At 38.3% G+C, this 18159-nt stretch overlaps 2 protein-coding genes across 2 annotated transcripts; both read left to right on the top strand.

Annotated features, from left to right (window-relative positions):
• The first annotated feature begins 6944 nt into the window (after positions 1-6944).
• On the top strand, positions 6945-7922 carry LOC131158511 (uncharacterized). The gene is made up of 2 exons (XM_058113381.1): positions 6945-7210; positions 7295-7922. Exons 1-2 carry the CDS (start codon positions 6945-6947, stop codon positions 7920-7922), a joined length of 894 nt encoding a protein of 297 aa, XP_057969364.1.
• A 4166-nt stretch (positions 7923-12088) lies between these two features.
• On the top strand, positions 12089-16243 carry LOC131158793 (palmitoyl-monogalactosyldiacylglycerol delta-7 desaturase, chloroplastic-like). The gene is made up of 5 exons (XM_058113659.1): positions 12089-12919; positions 13041-13181; positions 13797-13937; positions 15615-15721; positions 15798-16243. The coding sequence occupies exons 1-5, from the start codon at positions 12359-12361 to the stop codon at positions 16003-16005; spliced, it is 1158 nt and encodes a 385-aa protein (XP_057969642.1). The 5' UTR covers positions 12089-12358; the 3' UTR covers positions 16006-16243.
• The last annotated feature ends 1916 nt before the right edge of the window (positions 16244-18159 follow it).

Raw genomic sequence — 18159 nt, 5'->3', positions numbered from 1 at the left:
TTATTTCAGGAGATGGAATTTATGTGGATCCTAGTGAAATTGAGGCGATAGTGAATTGGGCTAGACTGAGGAATGTCTAGGAAATCAAGAGTTTCTTGGGGTTAGCTGGATATTACCATCATTTTGTCGAGGGGTTCTCAGCTTTATCAGGGTCTTTGACCCGACTGACTAGGAAGATTGCCAGATTTGAGTGGGATGACAGTTGTGAGCAGAGTCTTCAGGAATTGAAGCAAAGGCTAGTCACAGCCCAGTACTAATCATCCCATTTGGGGTTGAGGATTATACTATCTACAGTGATGTGTCCTTGAAGGGACTTGGCTATGTATTAATGCAGCATGGTAGGGTAATGGCGTATGCATCCAGATAGTTAAAAAAGTATGAGAAGAACTACCCTACCCACGACCTTGAATTGGCTGCATTAGTACACGCATTGAAAATTTAGAGGCATTACCTATACGATGAGCAGAGTGAGATTTTCTCCAATCATAAGAGCTTAAAGTATTTCTTCACCCAGAAGGAATTGAATATGAGGCAGAGAAGGTGGTTAGAGTTGATTAGGGATTTTGACTGTACTATCAGTTACCACCCAGCGAAAGCAAACGTGGTAGCTGATGCACTAAGAAAAAAGTCTAGGGAATCAGCGTTGACGGCTATGGAGATCCAGAGTCCGATCATGATGGATCTAGAAAGACTTGGCATTGAATTGATCGGGAGTAATCCTCCAGTATATATCGCTAGCCTAGTGGTACAGCCTACTCTACAAGAAAGAATTAAAGCCGCCTAGAAAGAAGACCCAGAATTAGTAGAGGTGATGGACAGAGTGTAGAGTGGTTAGGGGGAGGAATTCAGTATTGCAGACAACAGAGCTTTACGGTTCTATACCAGATTATGTGTTCCTGCCGATACTGACATTAGGAAGACTATTTTAGAGGAGGCTTACCAATCTTTGTATACAGTTCATCCTGGCAGTACAAAAATGTACAGGGATCTACGAGGGTTTTATTGGTGGAGTGGTATAAAGAGAGAGATTGCCGAGTATGTAGCCCAGTGCTTAACGTGCCAGAAGGTAAAAGCTGAGCACCAGAGGCCAGCGGGTTAGTTGTAGCCATTATTTATTCTAGAGTGGAAGTGGGATCATATATCTATGGATTTTGTGTCAAGGCTGTTGTCGACATCGCATGGCCAAAATGCGATTTGGGTGATAGTAGATCGGTTAACTAAAACTGCCCATTTTCTCCCTATCAAGATAAGCTATTCCCTTGGCTATTTGGTGGAGATTTACATTTAGGAGATAGTTCATTCTCATAGAGTTCCCGTATCTATTGTGTTAGATCGAGACCCGCATTTAACTTCACGGTTCTGGAAAAGTTTGCAGGAAGCTCTAGGGTCTCAACTATCATTTCGCATGGCATTCCATCCTCAGTCAGATGGGCAAACTGAGACGATGATACAAATACTAGAAGATATGCTCCGAGCATGTGTATTAAATTTTTGGGGTAGCTGGACTCAGTTCATGTCACTGGTAGAGTTCGCGTATAATAACAGTTTCAGGCTAGCATTGGTATGGCACCGTTTGAGGCACTGTACGGTAGGAGTTGTCGATCTCCTTTGTATTGGGATGAGATGGGTAAGCGGCGAGTTCTGGGGCTAGAGCTGGTATAGAAGGTGTGCGATAAAGTTCTACTCATCAGGGATAGAATTAGTGCAACTCAGAGAAGAAAGAAGAGTTATGCCGACAATCGCCGCGGGAAATTGAAGTTCGATGTGGGTGACCATGTATTTTTGAAGATAACTCTGTTAAAAGGGGTTATGAGGTTTGGTAGAAAGGGTAAACTTAGCCTTAGGTTTATCGGTCCGTTTGAAATTTTAGAGAAAGTGGGGCCAGTCGCCTATAGGCTAGCTTTTCCACCTACACTATCCAGGATGCACGACGTATTCTATATATCCATGTTGAGGAAATACGTCCCTGATCTTTCTCATATTATCAACTATGGTGAGTTGGAGCTCAGTGATTCATTAGTTTATGAGGAGGTACCAGTGCAAATTCTGGATAGAAAGGAACAGGAACTACGTAATAAGAAGATTCCTCTGGTAAAAAATCTAAGGAGGAATCATGCAATAGAAAAGGCTTCTTAGGAGCTTGAGGAACATATTAGACAGAAATACCCGCAATTATACCAAGAAGTCCATATGTGATTTAGAAATGTGAGTAAATATGTAATGTTTCTCTTACAGGTACATGTAATGCTTTAGTTAGTAAGTGGTATTTTAGTTTTGGAAGAAATTTTCTTTGATTTATGTAATCTCTAAGGACTTAAAATGTAGTCACGGTATTCCTCCGCCATAAGTGAAGGTAAGTAATAAAATAAGTAGACCATTTTGCCTTTAAGGGATGATGAGTTGTATGAATAGTAATTTCGAGGACGAAATTTTATAAGGAAGGGAGAATGTAATGACCTAAATGATAATGGTATTTAAATAATTAAGAGGAAGGGAAATGGAAACATAAACCGAACGAGGCCTCATTGATGAGCATAGGGGATTCGTCGACGATGATACAAGAGGGCCTTATCGACGAAGACAAGTTTCGTCGACGAGAAGATACTGAGAGAGGATTTTGGGGAAATCTAAAATTTGTCGACGAAGGTGTAGGTTCGTCGATGAACTTTCTATAGGACTCATCGATGAGGTGACGTGTCTCGTCAACGAATCCAGCCTTATAAATAACCCAAAACTCGGATTTAAATGCAAAAAATTAAAAAAAAATCACTCTCTCTCTCCCTTCGGTTTCTCTCTCCTCTCTCCTCAATTTCGGCTCCTTCATTCGCCGAATCGACGATATGAGGCCACTATGATGCTCCTGGGGAAGTTCTCTCCAAATCTGTTGGAGCGGATCGTTGGTGGAAGCAAGTTGGAAATTCATCCCTAAGCTGAGGTAAGGCTTTTTATTCGAAATTTGGTCTTTCCATAGTTGAAGGAAATGATGTACTTGAATAAATACTTAAGTTTAGTTCTAGAAATTATCATTTTCAGGGTATTGCTCAGGGTTTCCTACGGGGTGTAAGACCAATATTGTAGAAGGGCTTTTCAATTGCCAGGTAAGGGAATAAATTAAAACAGTTATTTTTCATTGAAATTACTATTATTTAATAGTAGAATAATTTTCAAAAAACGTGTGATTATATATGAGTATAATTGAGAAAATGTAAGTTTGGGAAAATACTACAATTGTACAAGAAATGTGATTTCAGAACGGAATATATGATTTCATTCAATTCGTGTGGCGTGAATATTATTATTATAATATATATATATATATATATATATATATATGTATTGTACTATGACAAGTTAAATTTACAAAATAAGCATGTTTACAAATATTTTCGGGAATAACATGATAAACACAGTAAATTATGATTTCAAAATAAATGATATGTTCGGTGCAAGGTCGTAATTGATGTTTGGTGCAAGGCCGTATATATTCATGTTTTCGGCGCAAGGTCGTATTTATTTATGTTTTCGGCATGAGACCGTAATTATTATGTTAATGTAAGATTTAGAAAATGCTATTATTTGATTTACGATAAACAATATATGTTTATGTACTATATGTTATCAAAACTCGGATGTTAGTTTAGTTCAGTTTCAGGAGCAAGGTACCATAGCTTATAGATTAGATATTTATGATCAGATTGACGCTAACCAACCCACGAGGGGGTGGGAGATTGATAGTCGATGTGACTTTCAGTGTAGAGTGTAGACGTCCACCTGGCAGTCCGGACTAGGGTATGGTTGGCCCATCATACTTACAGACATTTTTGACTCGGCAGTAGTCGGCTAGCCATTATCGAATCCCGCCTTCGAGCTGTACAGCCCATCATAGGGGGTAATATATGACATTAGCTAACTATTCATCCCGGGTAGTTTTCAGTATTATAAATTATATCAGATAATACATGATTAGTATGATTACTTAAAAGTATGAAATTATATGTTTATTCAACCATACCACAATTTATGTTTTATGCTATGTGAAATGTACAATATATGTATTACAGCATAAATATTTATGTTGCCACTCAACTGATTTTAATTTATCTACCCTTACTAAAAGGTGTCTCACCCCAAGTTTAAATTATTTCAGGAAACCCGGAGAGACCGATGAGTCAGGGCCGCCGCTGAGTGAGTTGAGCTTCCCTACTAGAAGGGTAAATTCTGATCTAGGATCAGGAGATTTTTCTTATAAGATCCTAGGTTTATTTTGATATTTTGGAGATTGTATATATAAATACAGTATCTTTGGGAATATAGTAGACTTTGGTATTATGAATTATTGGTTGAAGGTTGTTGAAATTAGGAATAGCTTCCTAAGAGGGGGGGGGTGAATTGGATTCTAAAAATTTCTTTTAATTCCTTTTTAAGTTACCTTAAACTTCTTTTATTTCTTTTAACCAATTCTTGACTTGTTTGTTTAATTCTTTAATCAATTAAGAACTTAGTTCTTTTATCCAATCAATAACACAATTAAACAACCAATCAATTAAACATAATCAAACATTCAATCTTCAACCAAACTTTGAAAGTAGAAACAATCAAACAATTAATCACAATTTCCAAACCAATACACCCAATTTGATTGCCAAATATAAATTCACTTCAGCACAACAAGATTGATGTAAAATTCAAGATTTAGCACTTTTGAAATACAAACACTATCCAATCAATTTCAAGTTTTATACCATTCAATCATAATATATCTTTTGTTGTCAGCCCTGGATATGAATTTGTAAGCCCTGTAGTTGAATTATAATTTATACTTTGCTGATATAAATTTGCTTCTTTAATATGCTTTTCAACAACACATTCACACTCTTCTCAATATTCAGAATTCAACTAAACTCTCAGTTAATTTATCATTGGGCTGTTAACCAAGTAACGTACTCGTATGGTTTCCGCAAGATATGGTATAACCAATGTACTCCCTTTCGATTTCCGCAACCCAAATCAAAATTAAACTTTAAGTTTACTTGATTTCTATATTACGTAGTGTATATGATTATCAAATAAACCATCCACGCAATTTCAATATGTTGAAAATAAATAGTAGGGAAAGAGAGAGTGAGATGGGGATTTTTACAAGGTTTGGCTTATACCCAACCTATGTCCTCACCTTTGGCAAACCACCAAAGGATTCACTAGTTCAGTTCCATTGACGGGTGGAATAATACCAATTACAACACTCCTTGGTTAAGGCTGGGTGGAATAATACCAATTACAACACTCCTTGGTTAAGGCTAGAGCCCGCCTTCTCCAAACGATATCCCCTCGTTTGGTCATTGGATATAGGCTAGAGCTCACCTTTCTGAGCAATATCCCCTTGCTTAGTCAACAATCCAAACAACCCTTGGAATCGTCAATCTACAAGAAATACAACCACAATATGTGTACAAAAATTTTGCCCCTCAAAGAGCTGATTAGTACAATAATTACAACACTATATACTTTAAAGTAAATAACAATATGGAAATTAACTTGAAGATGAAGGAAGTACATCACCGATTAATTCTTTGAAAGAATAAGAATTTATAGCACAATTCTGGTGGAAGAAGATCAAAAACTCAGTTGAATTTGTGCACAATATGTGAGCTTGAGAGCAAGAGAGTTGAGAATTTGAGAGCAATTTGAGAGAGATGCTGAATTTTTTCAGAATTTGAATTCTTGGTTGTGTTGATTCAATGATCTTTGAGGCCTATTTATAGACTTTAAAAAGGTAAGTAACTTGTTCCCCAAGTGGTTTAAAATATTCCCCAAGTTTCCATAAATTTTGAGCCACAAACAACCTCTTTTAAAAATTTGCCCGTTATAAAATTTTCAAATCTGCCGTTGTGATATATGACTATCCATTTGTGGTTGTCATCTGTCCAATTAAATTAAAGAGGCAGTAGGTAGGCAGTCACCTGTCCAAACCCACACAGACGCCTGCCAGTGCAACACAGCTTCTATAACAAATTGTTGTCAAGCTGTCAGCTTCGAGTACCCTCTAGTATTTTGCTCATAACTTTCTCTATATAACTCCAAATATGATGATCTTGGTATCAAATGAAATCTAATAGAAAATACTAAAACTTTAATGTTGAACACATTTTAAAATAAATATTTTTTGATGGAGAAAAATGTGCATGCAGATGTAGAAAAATTGACAGCATTTGAGAAATCCTCTTTTTGGTACTTTTCATTTCAAAAATGATTCTAACTTTTTGAAACAATTTTTTGACCTTATAAAAATATTTTCCAAGTATGTTCAAAGGTATCGAGGTCCAATAAATTTACCTAAGAGTTTCATGCATCTATATTGAAATTCTTTGAAGTACTTACATGAATTTTCCTAAAGACTCATTTGACTCCTCTTTTGCTTTGAGTTCTCTTTATTGCTGATCACTGATCTTTCAAAAATTCTTTGAGCTTCATTTATCTTTGAGCTTTCAATGTTTGAAGCTTTTTAATATTAATGCCCTCATGATCTTCTTTAGGCTTTAATCAATGCTTCAAGCTTGATGTAATCATCCTTATTTGAAGTACAAGCTCTCATGAACTCTTTAACCTTGCATTCTTCATTTAGTCCTGAAAATACATCACTTAACATAGCATGTTAAGATCCACTTATTTGTTAGCATCAAAATAGGATATTAAGCCTTGTAAGGCTAACAGTTGTGATTTGCATTTAATACTGCCTAGGTTCTACTGTGTATGACAGGTGTCCCCACTACCCACGGGTTCGGGTTGACTATTTTATTTATTATGTTTTATTATATGTTAAGATAGGCAGGTTGTTACACTATGACTGTGAATTAGAGGAAGAAGAGGATTTAGAAGAGGCAGACTGAGGGGTAGATGAAGTCGGTGCACAAAATGATTATGAGGTTCACTATGAAGAAGTTGTCATGCCTCCTCAGAACACACCTATCGATCACAAGAGGGTACGCAACGTGCCGCTGTTAGCATACATGGTCGATGTCGAAGCCATTCATATCAAAACTGAAGTTGAAAGTTCACTCAAGAGCAAACGATGCGATGCTATCTCGGAATTTGGGAAAGATATGATTTTTGACAGGAAGAATGACCTTATGCACTCTGTGTGCGTCCACCATGCACAAACACACCACAACTTTAAGGTGGTGCAATCCACCCCAAGAATGTGGACGATTAGGTGCAGTGTAGACAAGAGCTATGTTTGGTAGTTGCGTGCAACTCAACGCAAAAAGCATGGGTTGTTTGAAATTACAAAATACAGAGGGCCACATACATGCATAAAAGAGACTCTCTTGCAAGACCACCCGCAACTGAAATCCAACTTAGTAGCAAATGAAATCGTAAAAATTATCAAAAGTGACGTCGGTGCTTCCATTGCAGCTTTACAAGCATACTTGATGCCAAAGTACCAGTACCATGTATCATATAGAAAGGTATGGCTCGAGAAGGAATTGACAGTTGCAAGGGTGTTTGGAGATTGGGATATTTCATATCAAATGCTTCCAAAGTGGATGCATGCTATGTGTGAAACAATTCCTAGCACAAAGGTGAAGTGGGCGTGGACAGAAATCCCTGATGCTAACAACGCTGCTATTTTGACATGTGTGTTATGGTCATTCGTAGCATCAATAGAGGGATTTCGTCATTGTCCTTTAGTTCTCTATGTGGACAGAATGCACTTGCATGAAAAATATAAAGGTAAATTGTTAATTTCAACGGCCCCTGTTGCAAGTCAACAAAATTTTCCTGTAGCGTTTGCCATCGTTGAGAATGAGAGCACCCGCATATGGTCCTGGTTCCTTAAGTGCATTCGGGATGAAGTGAGTGATCGCGATAAGTTATGTCTTATATCAGATAGACATGTTGGTATTCTTGCTCCCATTCATTAGAATGATGACTGGCAACTGCTACGTGCGCACCATCGGTTTCGCTTGCGTCACGTTGTTAGCAACTTCAACCAGAGGGTGCACAATACGATGCTCAAGTAGATGGTTGAAATAACTTGTAAGGAGAACCAAGTTAGGAAATTCAATAGTAGGATGGAAAGAATCCTAATATAGGTGGGCCAATTGCAAAGTCCTTTTCTAAAGAAATCCCTTCTCACATGTGGACACAATGTCACGATGGTGCCATTAGGTATGGAAAGGAACTCGCAGTCTACCGATAATGACCATTGTCCAAATGACATTTTATCGCGTTGTGCAGTACTTTAGTGCCTGGCTAGAGGCATCTCACCAAGCAATGGAGTCGGGGAATGGTTACACTCCACATATGTTGTTGCAAATGCAGAGGAGGGAAATGGCGTATGCTAGACATGAGATTATTAATTTCAACATTGAAAGGGGGTTGTTCAGTATTCAAACCGCACCGCGACCACCAAATAAGAGTTGAAATATTCAAACAGTTGACATAAAGGGACTTCAGTGTACATGTGGGAAGTGGCAGAATCTACATTACCCTTGTTCCCACTTGTTAGTTGTCTACGGTGCTAGGAGATTGGGGTACAATGGCTATATTGACTCTTGTTTCACGGTGCAAGAACATTATGTGACATATATGACGGAGTTCATCCCAGTCCTCCATGAACAATATTGGACGGATCCAGTGGCACCAACATTATACGGTAACTGAAAGTTACTTAGGCAGAAAGGACGCCCCAAAAGTTTGAGATTGCATAACGAAATGGATATATAAGAGGGCGGTCAGAGGATACGATGCGGGTTTTGCCACAAAGAGGGTCACAACCATAATCAATGTCCAAGGTTGCTTAGGAGGTCATGACCATGCTGGACTATCCTAATAACTTCAAAACATGTACTTAATGTGTATTGTACTTGAAATTTATGAGTTACCATTAAGCTTTTTAACTTTTGAAAATAGTGAGTTGTACTCGATTTCTATTCCGCAGTTCTATTTCGTTATTAATTTATCACATGCTCAATTTATAATTATAAATTTATAAAAATTTTGTACAAAAAATATAAATACACTTTTTTGTTAAATATGCTTATTATTATTCATTGCTAAAAAAAAAAATTAAAGTATACATGCATAATGAAATAGCTTGGGTCACTAAGTCCCACATGGTCTTGGGTCAATAAGTGCCACATCGTCACGGTCTCCTCTATCTAGGCAGTTGTTGGCGTCGTTCTTGCGGCGGTTGACGTTGTCTTCTGTGACGTCCAACTGACCCTTTCGCACCATCGTTACCTTTAGTTTTTGGTGGGATATGTTCCTCCAGTCCAGCATCAACCGACCCCCCATCAATGAAAAGATCAAATGGGATCAGCAATGAGCTCGGGAATTGGTGGTATTGTTGTTGTTCCCGATACATTGGGGGTGGGTCGCTTTGTGTGGACTATAGAGCCTCTAGCTGTATGATGTACTAGTGGATGCCCCGTACTAATGCTGATACCCCCCATATGGCATATGGGAAGAAGAAGCCTCTGCATGCCAGATGGAGGTCTGTGGTGATGTGAACTGCGGTGTTGATGCTCCCCAATCACCTTGCGACCACTGGGATGGTTGGTTGGGAGCTCCCCCCCTCAACTCGAACACGACCCCCCCCTCACAGCTCCGGCGAGGTCCACCACGACCTCTCCTATGCGATGCCTGCTCAGCATCTGCAACATCATCATCCGATTCAAGGCCCTCCGCATTAGCGCAAGGAGACATATGAATTGACCGATGAGCTTCCTCAGCCACAAACTGCAAATACACCTTTGTAATCTGTCTAGCGAGACATGTCGGGGCACGTTCTGACAAATGGATGCTCCCCATCATATGCTCCTACAACAAAATATGTTTTGAACGTACCAATAAGTTAATGATAAAGTCGGGGTTTGTTCCTTATATGCATTCAGTAATTTTTTCACTCACCATTGTCATGTGTAAAGTGGTGGTTCTGCTGATATAGCGAATCGTGATGGACCAGTACCAGTCATTATATCCGTCTTCCACCCATGGAGGTGTATGCCTACGAAGTGGAAGCTCCCTAAGTATATAGACGCCATTGTCGAGTCCACATTGCCACATCTAGATGGTACGCTCATACTTATTGCGCCAGTTGATTTGATGATTACCGCGCTAGCCACAGTCATGTAGATCCAAATTATAGTTGTCGAGGTCGTAACCTGTCTAAGCTCGACGAGCGATCTACTGCCTTAGCTCAAACTGCAGCATTACACGATTCAACAAATGCCACTCTATGATCTGAAAGCAAACTAAAGGAGTACGAATAAGCCAAACTTGTACACCTATAAGGCATATAGGGGGTAGATTCGTGTAGACATCTGCACTGTACGACATCTATATAAACTGTTAACAATGAATTTATGTAAGATAATTACTACAAATAGTAAACGTTCCGAACCCATATTAAATGATCCAAATGCAATAAATACAGTATTACTTGGTCCTCATGCATCATATCAATGTCATATCGATATGACCGCAGAGTATGTTGAGGGACGTGCGCGACATGAAATGAAGCTCGCCATCTAACCGCAAATGGGAACAAACCATCGTCGACATCAGCAGGCAGATGTGGTACGCTAGCTTTAATTGGAGCAAGAAATGGCATGCGCTCCCATGCCCAAACCTGTAGGAGGAATAGCGCATCTCCAACTGATTGTGCTTGCCCACGACCAATTTGGCACATCTCTCTATACAACCATGCAAGGGCAGCGCTACCCTAGTTATATGTCGATGCCCTCTCCAAGTCACTCAGTAGCGGGAGGAACATCAATGACACATAGTATTGCGACTTATTCACGAACAACAAGTCGCATATTAGATGTAGTATGTTCGCTCGAGCGTACTGCAATACAGTTTCCTTATATGTTTCATCGACAAGATTAGGTAAGTTTACATCCATCCATGTCATAGACAAGGATGCTCCGTTTCATCCACTCCGGCTAGTGGGGGGGGGTTGCATAGAAGTAGGCTTTCACACAACATCTCTTAATCTTGCTATGTCGTGTCTGTAACAGTGTTGCCATTAAGGGGTAATCCTGTGATGATTACGACATCCTGCAACGTTATCATTGTCTTGCCGCAAGAAAAATGAAATGTGTGCGTCTCAGGCTTCCAACGCTCCAACAATGCACTAATCAAATGATGGTCTAAGCGAATGTACCGAATTTAGTACAGTGGATAAAACCCTGCTTGTTGAATCCATAGAATGTTTCTAGGATGGGCATGCCATATAGTCTCTAATGTGCGCACACACTGGCGCCCTTTAAAGGCATTAGAATGATCCTCCTTCCATGCCCTATAAGAAGGATGTACAGTCCTCAATGTCAATATAGATGAATCAAGTAGACCAAACTTCATCTCTATGTGTTAAATATAGTGGGGAGTGCGTAGATATAATAAATATTTACCAATTGGAGGGCAATTGGAGTATGATATGAATATATATCAATTAGAGAATGGTATCAATATATATATATATATATATATATATATATATATAAGCAAAACAATTTACCAAATCAACTTTTGAAAAGTTAGTTTGGTCACTTTTTAAAAATATATATATATATATATATATATATTAAAAGGACGTACGCATGGCCATGCCATGCAGAATCAGTCCCCCCCCCCCCCCCTTTCTCCTCTCTCCCCTCTCCCCTCTCCTAACACCCATTAATGATCCATCCCCTCACCCCCCACCCCCACCCCCTTTTTTTTTTCTTGCATGCAAACATCCCCCCATCCCCTCTCTCTCCTCTCTCCCCTCTCTCCCGGTTTCCCACTGACGCGGCTAACACTTGTCCCCCACTACCCCCCTTTTTTTTTTTCTTTTCATTCCACTGACAAGAGTTGACGGCAATCTAATTTTTTTTTATTGATGACGACAGCGACAATTAATGATTATTTTTTATTTTTTTATTTTTAAATCAAACCGACTTTTAGAAAGTTAGTTGGGTATATTTTCGTAAAATTTTCCAATTTTCTCTATTTTTGTGTTTTTTGTTATTTTTTTTAATATTTTGATAAAAAAAACTCTAACTTTAAGCCCCAAACAATATTTAATTTTTTTTAATTGCATGCACTTCGTGTGGCGTTTTCCATTGTGTCCCTTTCTCCATCTTCTCTCCACCTCACCACCAACATAAAAGAAAATTAATTTTGGTCTTCACTCTTCCCTCTCTCTCTCTCTCCAGTTTCCACCCACCATAAACCCTATAAAACCCCACTCCTCCATTGCGGAAAGCAGTGTGCAAACCCCCTTACCTCCACACTCACACTCTCCCTCTCTCCCTCCCGAGATCCCTTCCCGGCAAGAACTTCCGGCAGCCTTCTTCCGCCAGCTCCCTAAATGGCTCTCCTAGCTTCCGCCGCCGTCCCCACGGCCAAGCCCTATCCCTTCTCCCCTCTCCTCCGGGCCGGCAAACAGCTCAACCAAACCTCCTTCCGCCCATTCGTCGAAACTTCCTCCTCCCTAACGTCCACCCACCGCGCTGCCGGGTTCTCTCCCCTCCGGAACAGACCCGCCACCGTGGTGGCCAGCGGCGAAGGCGCTCCGGTCGTGGAGGAGACGGCCACGTCCCCTCAGCCGGCCTCGAAGGAGACGGGCGATAAAAGGATCCTGCTCTCGGACGTGGTAGTGACGCGGCCGACCAATGTGTACAGCGCAGAACGGGCGTGGACGTCCCTAGACTTAGGGACGGCGGCGGCCGTTGCCGGCATACACGGGCTGGCCCTCTTCGCGCCCTTCACCTTCAACTGGGACGCCTTCTGGGTAGCCGTTGATCTGTACGTGGTGACGGGGCTGCTGGGCATCACTCTTTCCTACCACCGGAACTTGTCCCACCGAAGCTTTAAGCTTCCATGGCTGCTGGAGTACGTGTTTGCGTACTGCGGGCTCCAGTCGCTGCAGGTGCGTACGACTTCGTATCTACGCACAAAGACGTTGCCCGTCAGATTCAAGTTTTGTGTTCTTTTATGCCTACTCTTTTTTTACTTTTTTTCTTTTTTTCTCGTCGTGTTACTTGGTACAGGGAAATCCGATCGACTGGGTGAGCACGCACAGGCACCACCACCGATTCTGTGAAACCGAGAGGGACCCGCACAGCCCCACTGAAGGATTCTGGTTCAGTCACTTCAGCTGGCTCTTCGACAGCAAGACTTTGAACGAAAAGGTATATATATTATGCATTGCATAGATCTACTGTGGATCCACGATGCTTTTCTTCCTAGAAAGGTAAAAAGGAAAGGAAGATGCGAGTGGGAAAGGTGAAGAGTATGGTTGTGGATTGGATCTGAGCTGTCGGGTCAAGTATAGACTCGGATCTAAGATGTTGGGTCAAGTATGGACCCGGATCTGGTATGCGTAACAAAAGGATGTTAAAAGGAGGAAAAAGGGAAGAAAAAAGAACGCTCATAAAAGTAAGAGCGTTTGGTTTTGTATGAAAATTAAATATTTAAAACAAACAAACAAACAAACAAATAAATAAGTGAAGTAAGCTCTCATGGATCTTGTGGATATTTGCTTGGATGGGTATGCTTTTTCGTATTCTCTCTTCAATCTTTTGTTTAATAAAAATAGTATTTAAGAGTATAAATTTTAAAATTTAGATTTAAATTTATATAAATTTACATTAAATTTAATATAATTATTTATATTATATTTTATTTAAATTTACATAAATATAAATTTAAGATGTGAAATTCTAATTTTCGGATGCAGAATAAGTAAATATGTTGATAACGGTGATGATTCTTTATAATAATCTATGTATTGTTGAAAATTGCAGTGCGGTGGGAGGAACAACGTTGCGGATATGGAGCAGCAAGCTTATTACAGGTTCCTAGAGAAGACCTACATTTTCCATCCAATTGCTCTTGGGGCACTGCTTTACGCACTTGGAGGGTTTCCTTATGTCGTGTGGGGAATGGTAATACTGATACATAAGCCAATTATTATACTCTTGAACTTCTTCAATTCCTCTGAGAAAATTTTGGGTGGTCTTTTCAATTCCACGGTCTCCTCCATTCATTCATGTCGAGCGATTCGATTCGGTTCGGTTCCAGGCGACTGTGCATGGTCTGAAACCATCACTTGTCATGGTGATGTGAAGACAAGTCATGGTGATGTGAAGACGTGGACCACTTAAAATTTTCTCAATCCATTTCTTTGCATTAACGTTCCCTTGCAATTTAATTTGATTCCCCTGCTAAATGGTAGCAAGGGGTGCAGAAAATCCGTTTTTTATTATATGGGTTTCTAGGCAAATAATTTAATTAGAAGTTCTTAATGTTTTATTTAATTTTTATTTTTATTTAAAATTAATTTTTTTATATACATTAAATAATTTTAGTTACATTATATGTGCACTTCACCACTAAATACGTAAATTTCATAAATAGTCTTAATATTATTATGTAAAAAAAAAAAATAGAGGTCCTAAAATTTTTGAGTGGCCAGGAGCCAGCCCTGAAAAAATTATTAAAGCGCAACCTAGCTTTATTAGTGGGGACAACAATTTTGTCCACTACTCTTTTTTTTATATTTAGTTTTCTTGCCACGTACTTTTCTCCACTGCATGCCATTTATAAAATCAATCATTCAGCAAGTCTGCAACCACTCACCTTTCAACATCAGTTGAGAATCAAAGAAAAAATTTAAACTCACAAGATTTCAATTCCTGAGTTTACATGGAACTCATTTTGCATATTTACGAGAGCTTCACAATATGGGGTTTAGGCGAATGATTTAATTAAAAATTCTTAATATTTTATTTAATTTTTATTTTTATTAAAAATTATTTATTTTAAATTTTTTGAGACGTAAAATTACTAATTAAAGTTTTATATTCAAGATTACATTAAGACTTAAAAAAGAAAAAATTAAACTACATTTATTTTACTTTTTAAAATATGATTTCATTTACTTTTGAGATAGTTGAAAAGTCAATGTTAATATTAACATTAAAAAAAAAATTAGGAGTTCTAACTTTTGAGATAGTGGAAAAATCAATATATGGGAAGAAATGACATTATAAGTAATGTTAATATTAAAAAAAAAAATTAGGAACCTAAAAAATTTTGATATCTTAGGTAAACTGCTCAATGATCTCATGGTCAGACCGGCACTTTTTACATGTGACATCTATCTCCGCTCTCAAAGAACCAAAAAAAAGCAAGAATACAAAGAACCGACATGTTGAAACATGTATCACAAAATAATTAAAATACACAAATATTAATGTGGGTTTATTGAGATTTTTTTTTTTTTTTACTTATAAGCATAAATGATATATACTATAAAAACCAAGTGGTAGCCATTTGACTAGCGAGGAGGGTAGTCCACTTAAAATGCTTTGGGTGGGGTTGGGTGGGGTGGGGGCGGGGACTTGATTATTACCCTAGAAAGAAAATGGGGTTATTGGGATAGTGGGGATGGTGGATGACTTATCAAATTTTTCTTTGTGCTAAATTTGAATGGTCATGGTCATGGTCATGGTCATGTTCATGTTCATGTTCATTTTGGTTTTAATGGATGGAAGATATGTGAATGGGATATTCGCTTTGGTCCGCTCAAAGTCTTTTTTCTTCTTCTGGCAATATTCCAGGGAGTGAGGACCTGTGCCGTATACCACGCAACCTGGCTAGTCAATTCGGGCGGCCATGTCTGGGGAGACCGCGTTTGGCGCACTGGCGACCTTTCCAGGAACAACTGGTTGGTACCGTAGTCATCCACCTCCCCTATCTCTTTTCTTTTTCTTGTACTTTGTTCAACTGTTTGATGCATGCAGGTTTAATGCTCTGATCACATTTGGAGACGGGTGGCACAACAATCACCATGCGTTTGAGTTCTCAGCCAAACACGGTCTGGAATGGTGGCAGTTCGACGTCACTTGGTATCTAATAAAGCTGCTTGAAGGTGTGGGGATGGCCAGTGACATCAAGCTGCCGACGGAGGCTCAGAAGCAGCAGAAGGCTCTCGAGAATATGGCAGCTTAAGGACTTCACCTTTAAATGGACCGGGTTGTGTGCCCGGATTCGATCCATAGAGCTAGGTTATGGTCGGGTTTCCGGGTGGGTACATAGTGTATGCAGTCTGCTTACCGCTTTGCCTTTGGCGGCCCCTGTTTTCGACCCAAAAAAAAAAAAGTATGCATGCTGTTGGACTCTGTTTGGTTGCCTTATTTACGAGGATAAATGGTGAATGAGATGGAACTGTCCGTAAAATAATTAATCATCTCGTGTTTGTTTGGAAGTTTAGAATTCGATCCATTAAATTAATCCATCCAGGCATCTCTCTCTAGTTTAACTAAGACTTAGTCCTATATATGCATGGAAGGCATTCCACCTAAAATTAATTAAAATAAATTTGGGTAATTTTTTTTTTGATTTACATTTTCATTAATAATATTTCCCAGAGCCATTTAATATTTCATAAATACGAGGATACAATTACACAAAATTAAATGATGAAAAAAAATCACTTGTACATTTAACTGCAATGAGAATCACTAGCATTTGTAATTGCTTAAAATTACTAATAATTACTTTTTTTTAAACTTACAACTTATTTAGTTTGATGATCGTTTAAATTTTGAAAATCAAGATGATAGTTCTTTTTTTTATACATTTTTAATTATTTCATTGAACATGTAATGAAAAAGGAACAGGCGTTCTCATTCTTATCTATTATTTATTATGGATGTACGTTTAAACGTGATAAACATTATTCATACATTATAATTTTAAGACCTTTGAAAATCATAATTTTACAATCATTAACGTTAAAATAAAACATACCTTGATCCATATCCTCCAAATATATATATAGTATAGACTGTGTTTCTATTTCACAACCCTGACTCTTCCTTATGTTTCAACTTAATTTGATGGATATATTTAACATAAGCATCATAGGTTGGGATAGGACTTGCCCCTAACCTCTCTTTTATAATCACTTTCATCAAGTGATTAATAATGTATCATAATTATAAACTTCTCATATTCCAATATGTCATTATAGTTTTACAAAATTCTGAAATCATTAATCAAAAAACATAATTACAATTATGATAACAATATTTATTTAAAGACCTTTCATATTACCTCGACAAATATGATTATAACTTCATTTGAGGCAATTAATGTCTTACATTCTCCCACTTGACTCAAGTGAAATTACTTAATCTAGTTTATCATAATACGCATACATTAGTTATCATTAATATGTAGAAAACTTGTAGCAGATATGGCGGTTCCATATCATCTTTATTAACATAGTTCCTTCCATGCACTACAATACAAGTCCAACTACACATAATGATCTTTTAGTTGAGAGGCATACATTAGGTCCAAATTTAATCATGTTATCATTATTCCATAACAATTATGTATACAAAATGGAAAATAGAAATAATAGAAACATTTTCATTATCGAGCTCAAATATCAATTGAACAACATACATTAAGATTCAATAATGCCCATCTTTTCAATATGACCAATAAATGTTTTGGGTGGCAATCCTTTTGTCAAAAGATCAGCTATCATACAATCAGTGCTAATATGTTCAATTGACACTTTTGTTTCTGTATGTCTTTTTTAACAGTAAAGTATTTCAATTCCATATGCTTAACACACTTGGAATACTTATCATTCTTAGAGAAGAAGACAGTTGCGGAATTATCACAATAAATTTTCAGCGGCTTAGCGATACTGTCGACTATTCCAAGTGCTGAAATAAAGTTCCGCAACCAATTAGCTTGAACTGTAGCCTCAAAGCAAGTTACAAATTCAACTTCCATAGTGGATACAGCAATTATTGAATGCTTCGCACACTTCCATGAAATTGTTGTTGGGTTATTTCCTTCCATGTGGAGGAAAGCTCAAGTCGGCTTTATTAAAAGCCCAAAACCCAACCCTTTTAGTGTGAAAACCTAAAGAAAGTTATAAAAAGAGAGGGGAAAAGGGAGTAGCTATCACTTCTTAAAAGAAAGAGAGAAAAACGTGATTTTTCTCATGCTGCCCAAATTTCATTAAGACTCTGATCTCGCTTCTTCTGTGGTCCGATTGAGCTGAAATTGGGAGGAGAGGTTCACAACTCAAGGAGCTACAATCTGAACGGTGGAGATCAGATTTGTAGCTTGAGACTTGGG

The sequence above is a fragment of the Malania oleifera genome, chromosome 6 (assembly GCF_029873635.1).
Source record: "Malania oleifera isolate guangnan ecotype guangnan chromosome 6, ASM2987363v1, whole genome shotgun sequence".
NCBI classification, from domain to species: domain Eukaryota; kingdom Viridiplantae; phylum Streptophyta; class Magnoliopsida; order Santalales; family Ximeniaceae; genus Malania; species Malania oleifera.
The sequence above is the reverse complement of the archived record's forward strand: the minus strand, read 5'-3'. Positions and strand labels throughout refer to the sequence as shown.

Bases quoted from the DNA above. Each gene is read 5' to 3' on its own strand.
- LOC131158511 (XM_058113381.1), top strand. From the start codon at position 6,945: ATGCCTCCTCAGAACACACCTATCGATCACAAGAGGGTACGCAACGTG. The intron at 7,211-7,294 runs GTGCAGTGTAGA...TACAAAATACAG, and splicing joins CCAAGAATGTGGACGATTAG to AGGGCCACATACATGCATAA.
- LOC131158793 (XM_058113659.1), top strand. From the start codon at position 12,359: ATGGCTCTCCTAGCTTCCGCCGCCGTCCCCACGGCCAAGCCCTATCCC. The intron at 13,182-13,796 runs GTATATATATTA...TGAAAATTGCAG, and splicing joins GCAAGACTTTGAACGAAAAG to TGCGGTGGGAGGAACAACGT. The intron at 13,938-15,614 runs GTAATACTGATA...GCAATATTCCAG, and splicing joins CTTATGTCGTGTGGGGAATG to GGAGTGAGGACCTGTGCCGT.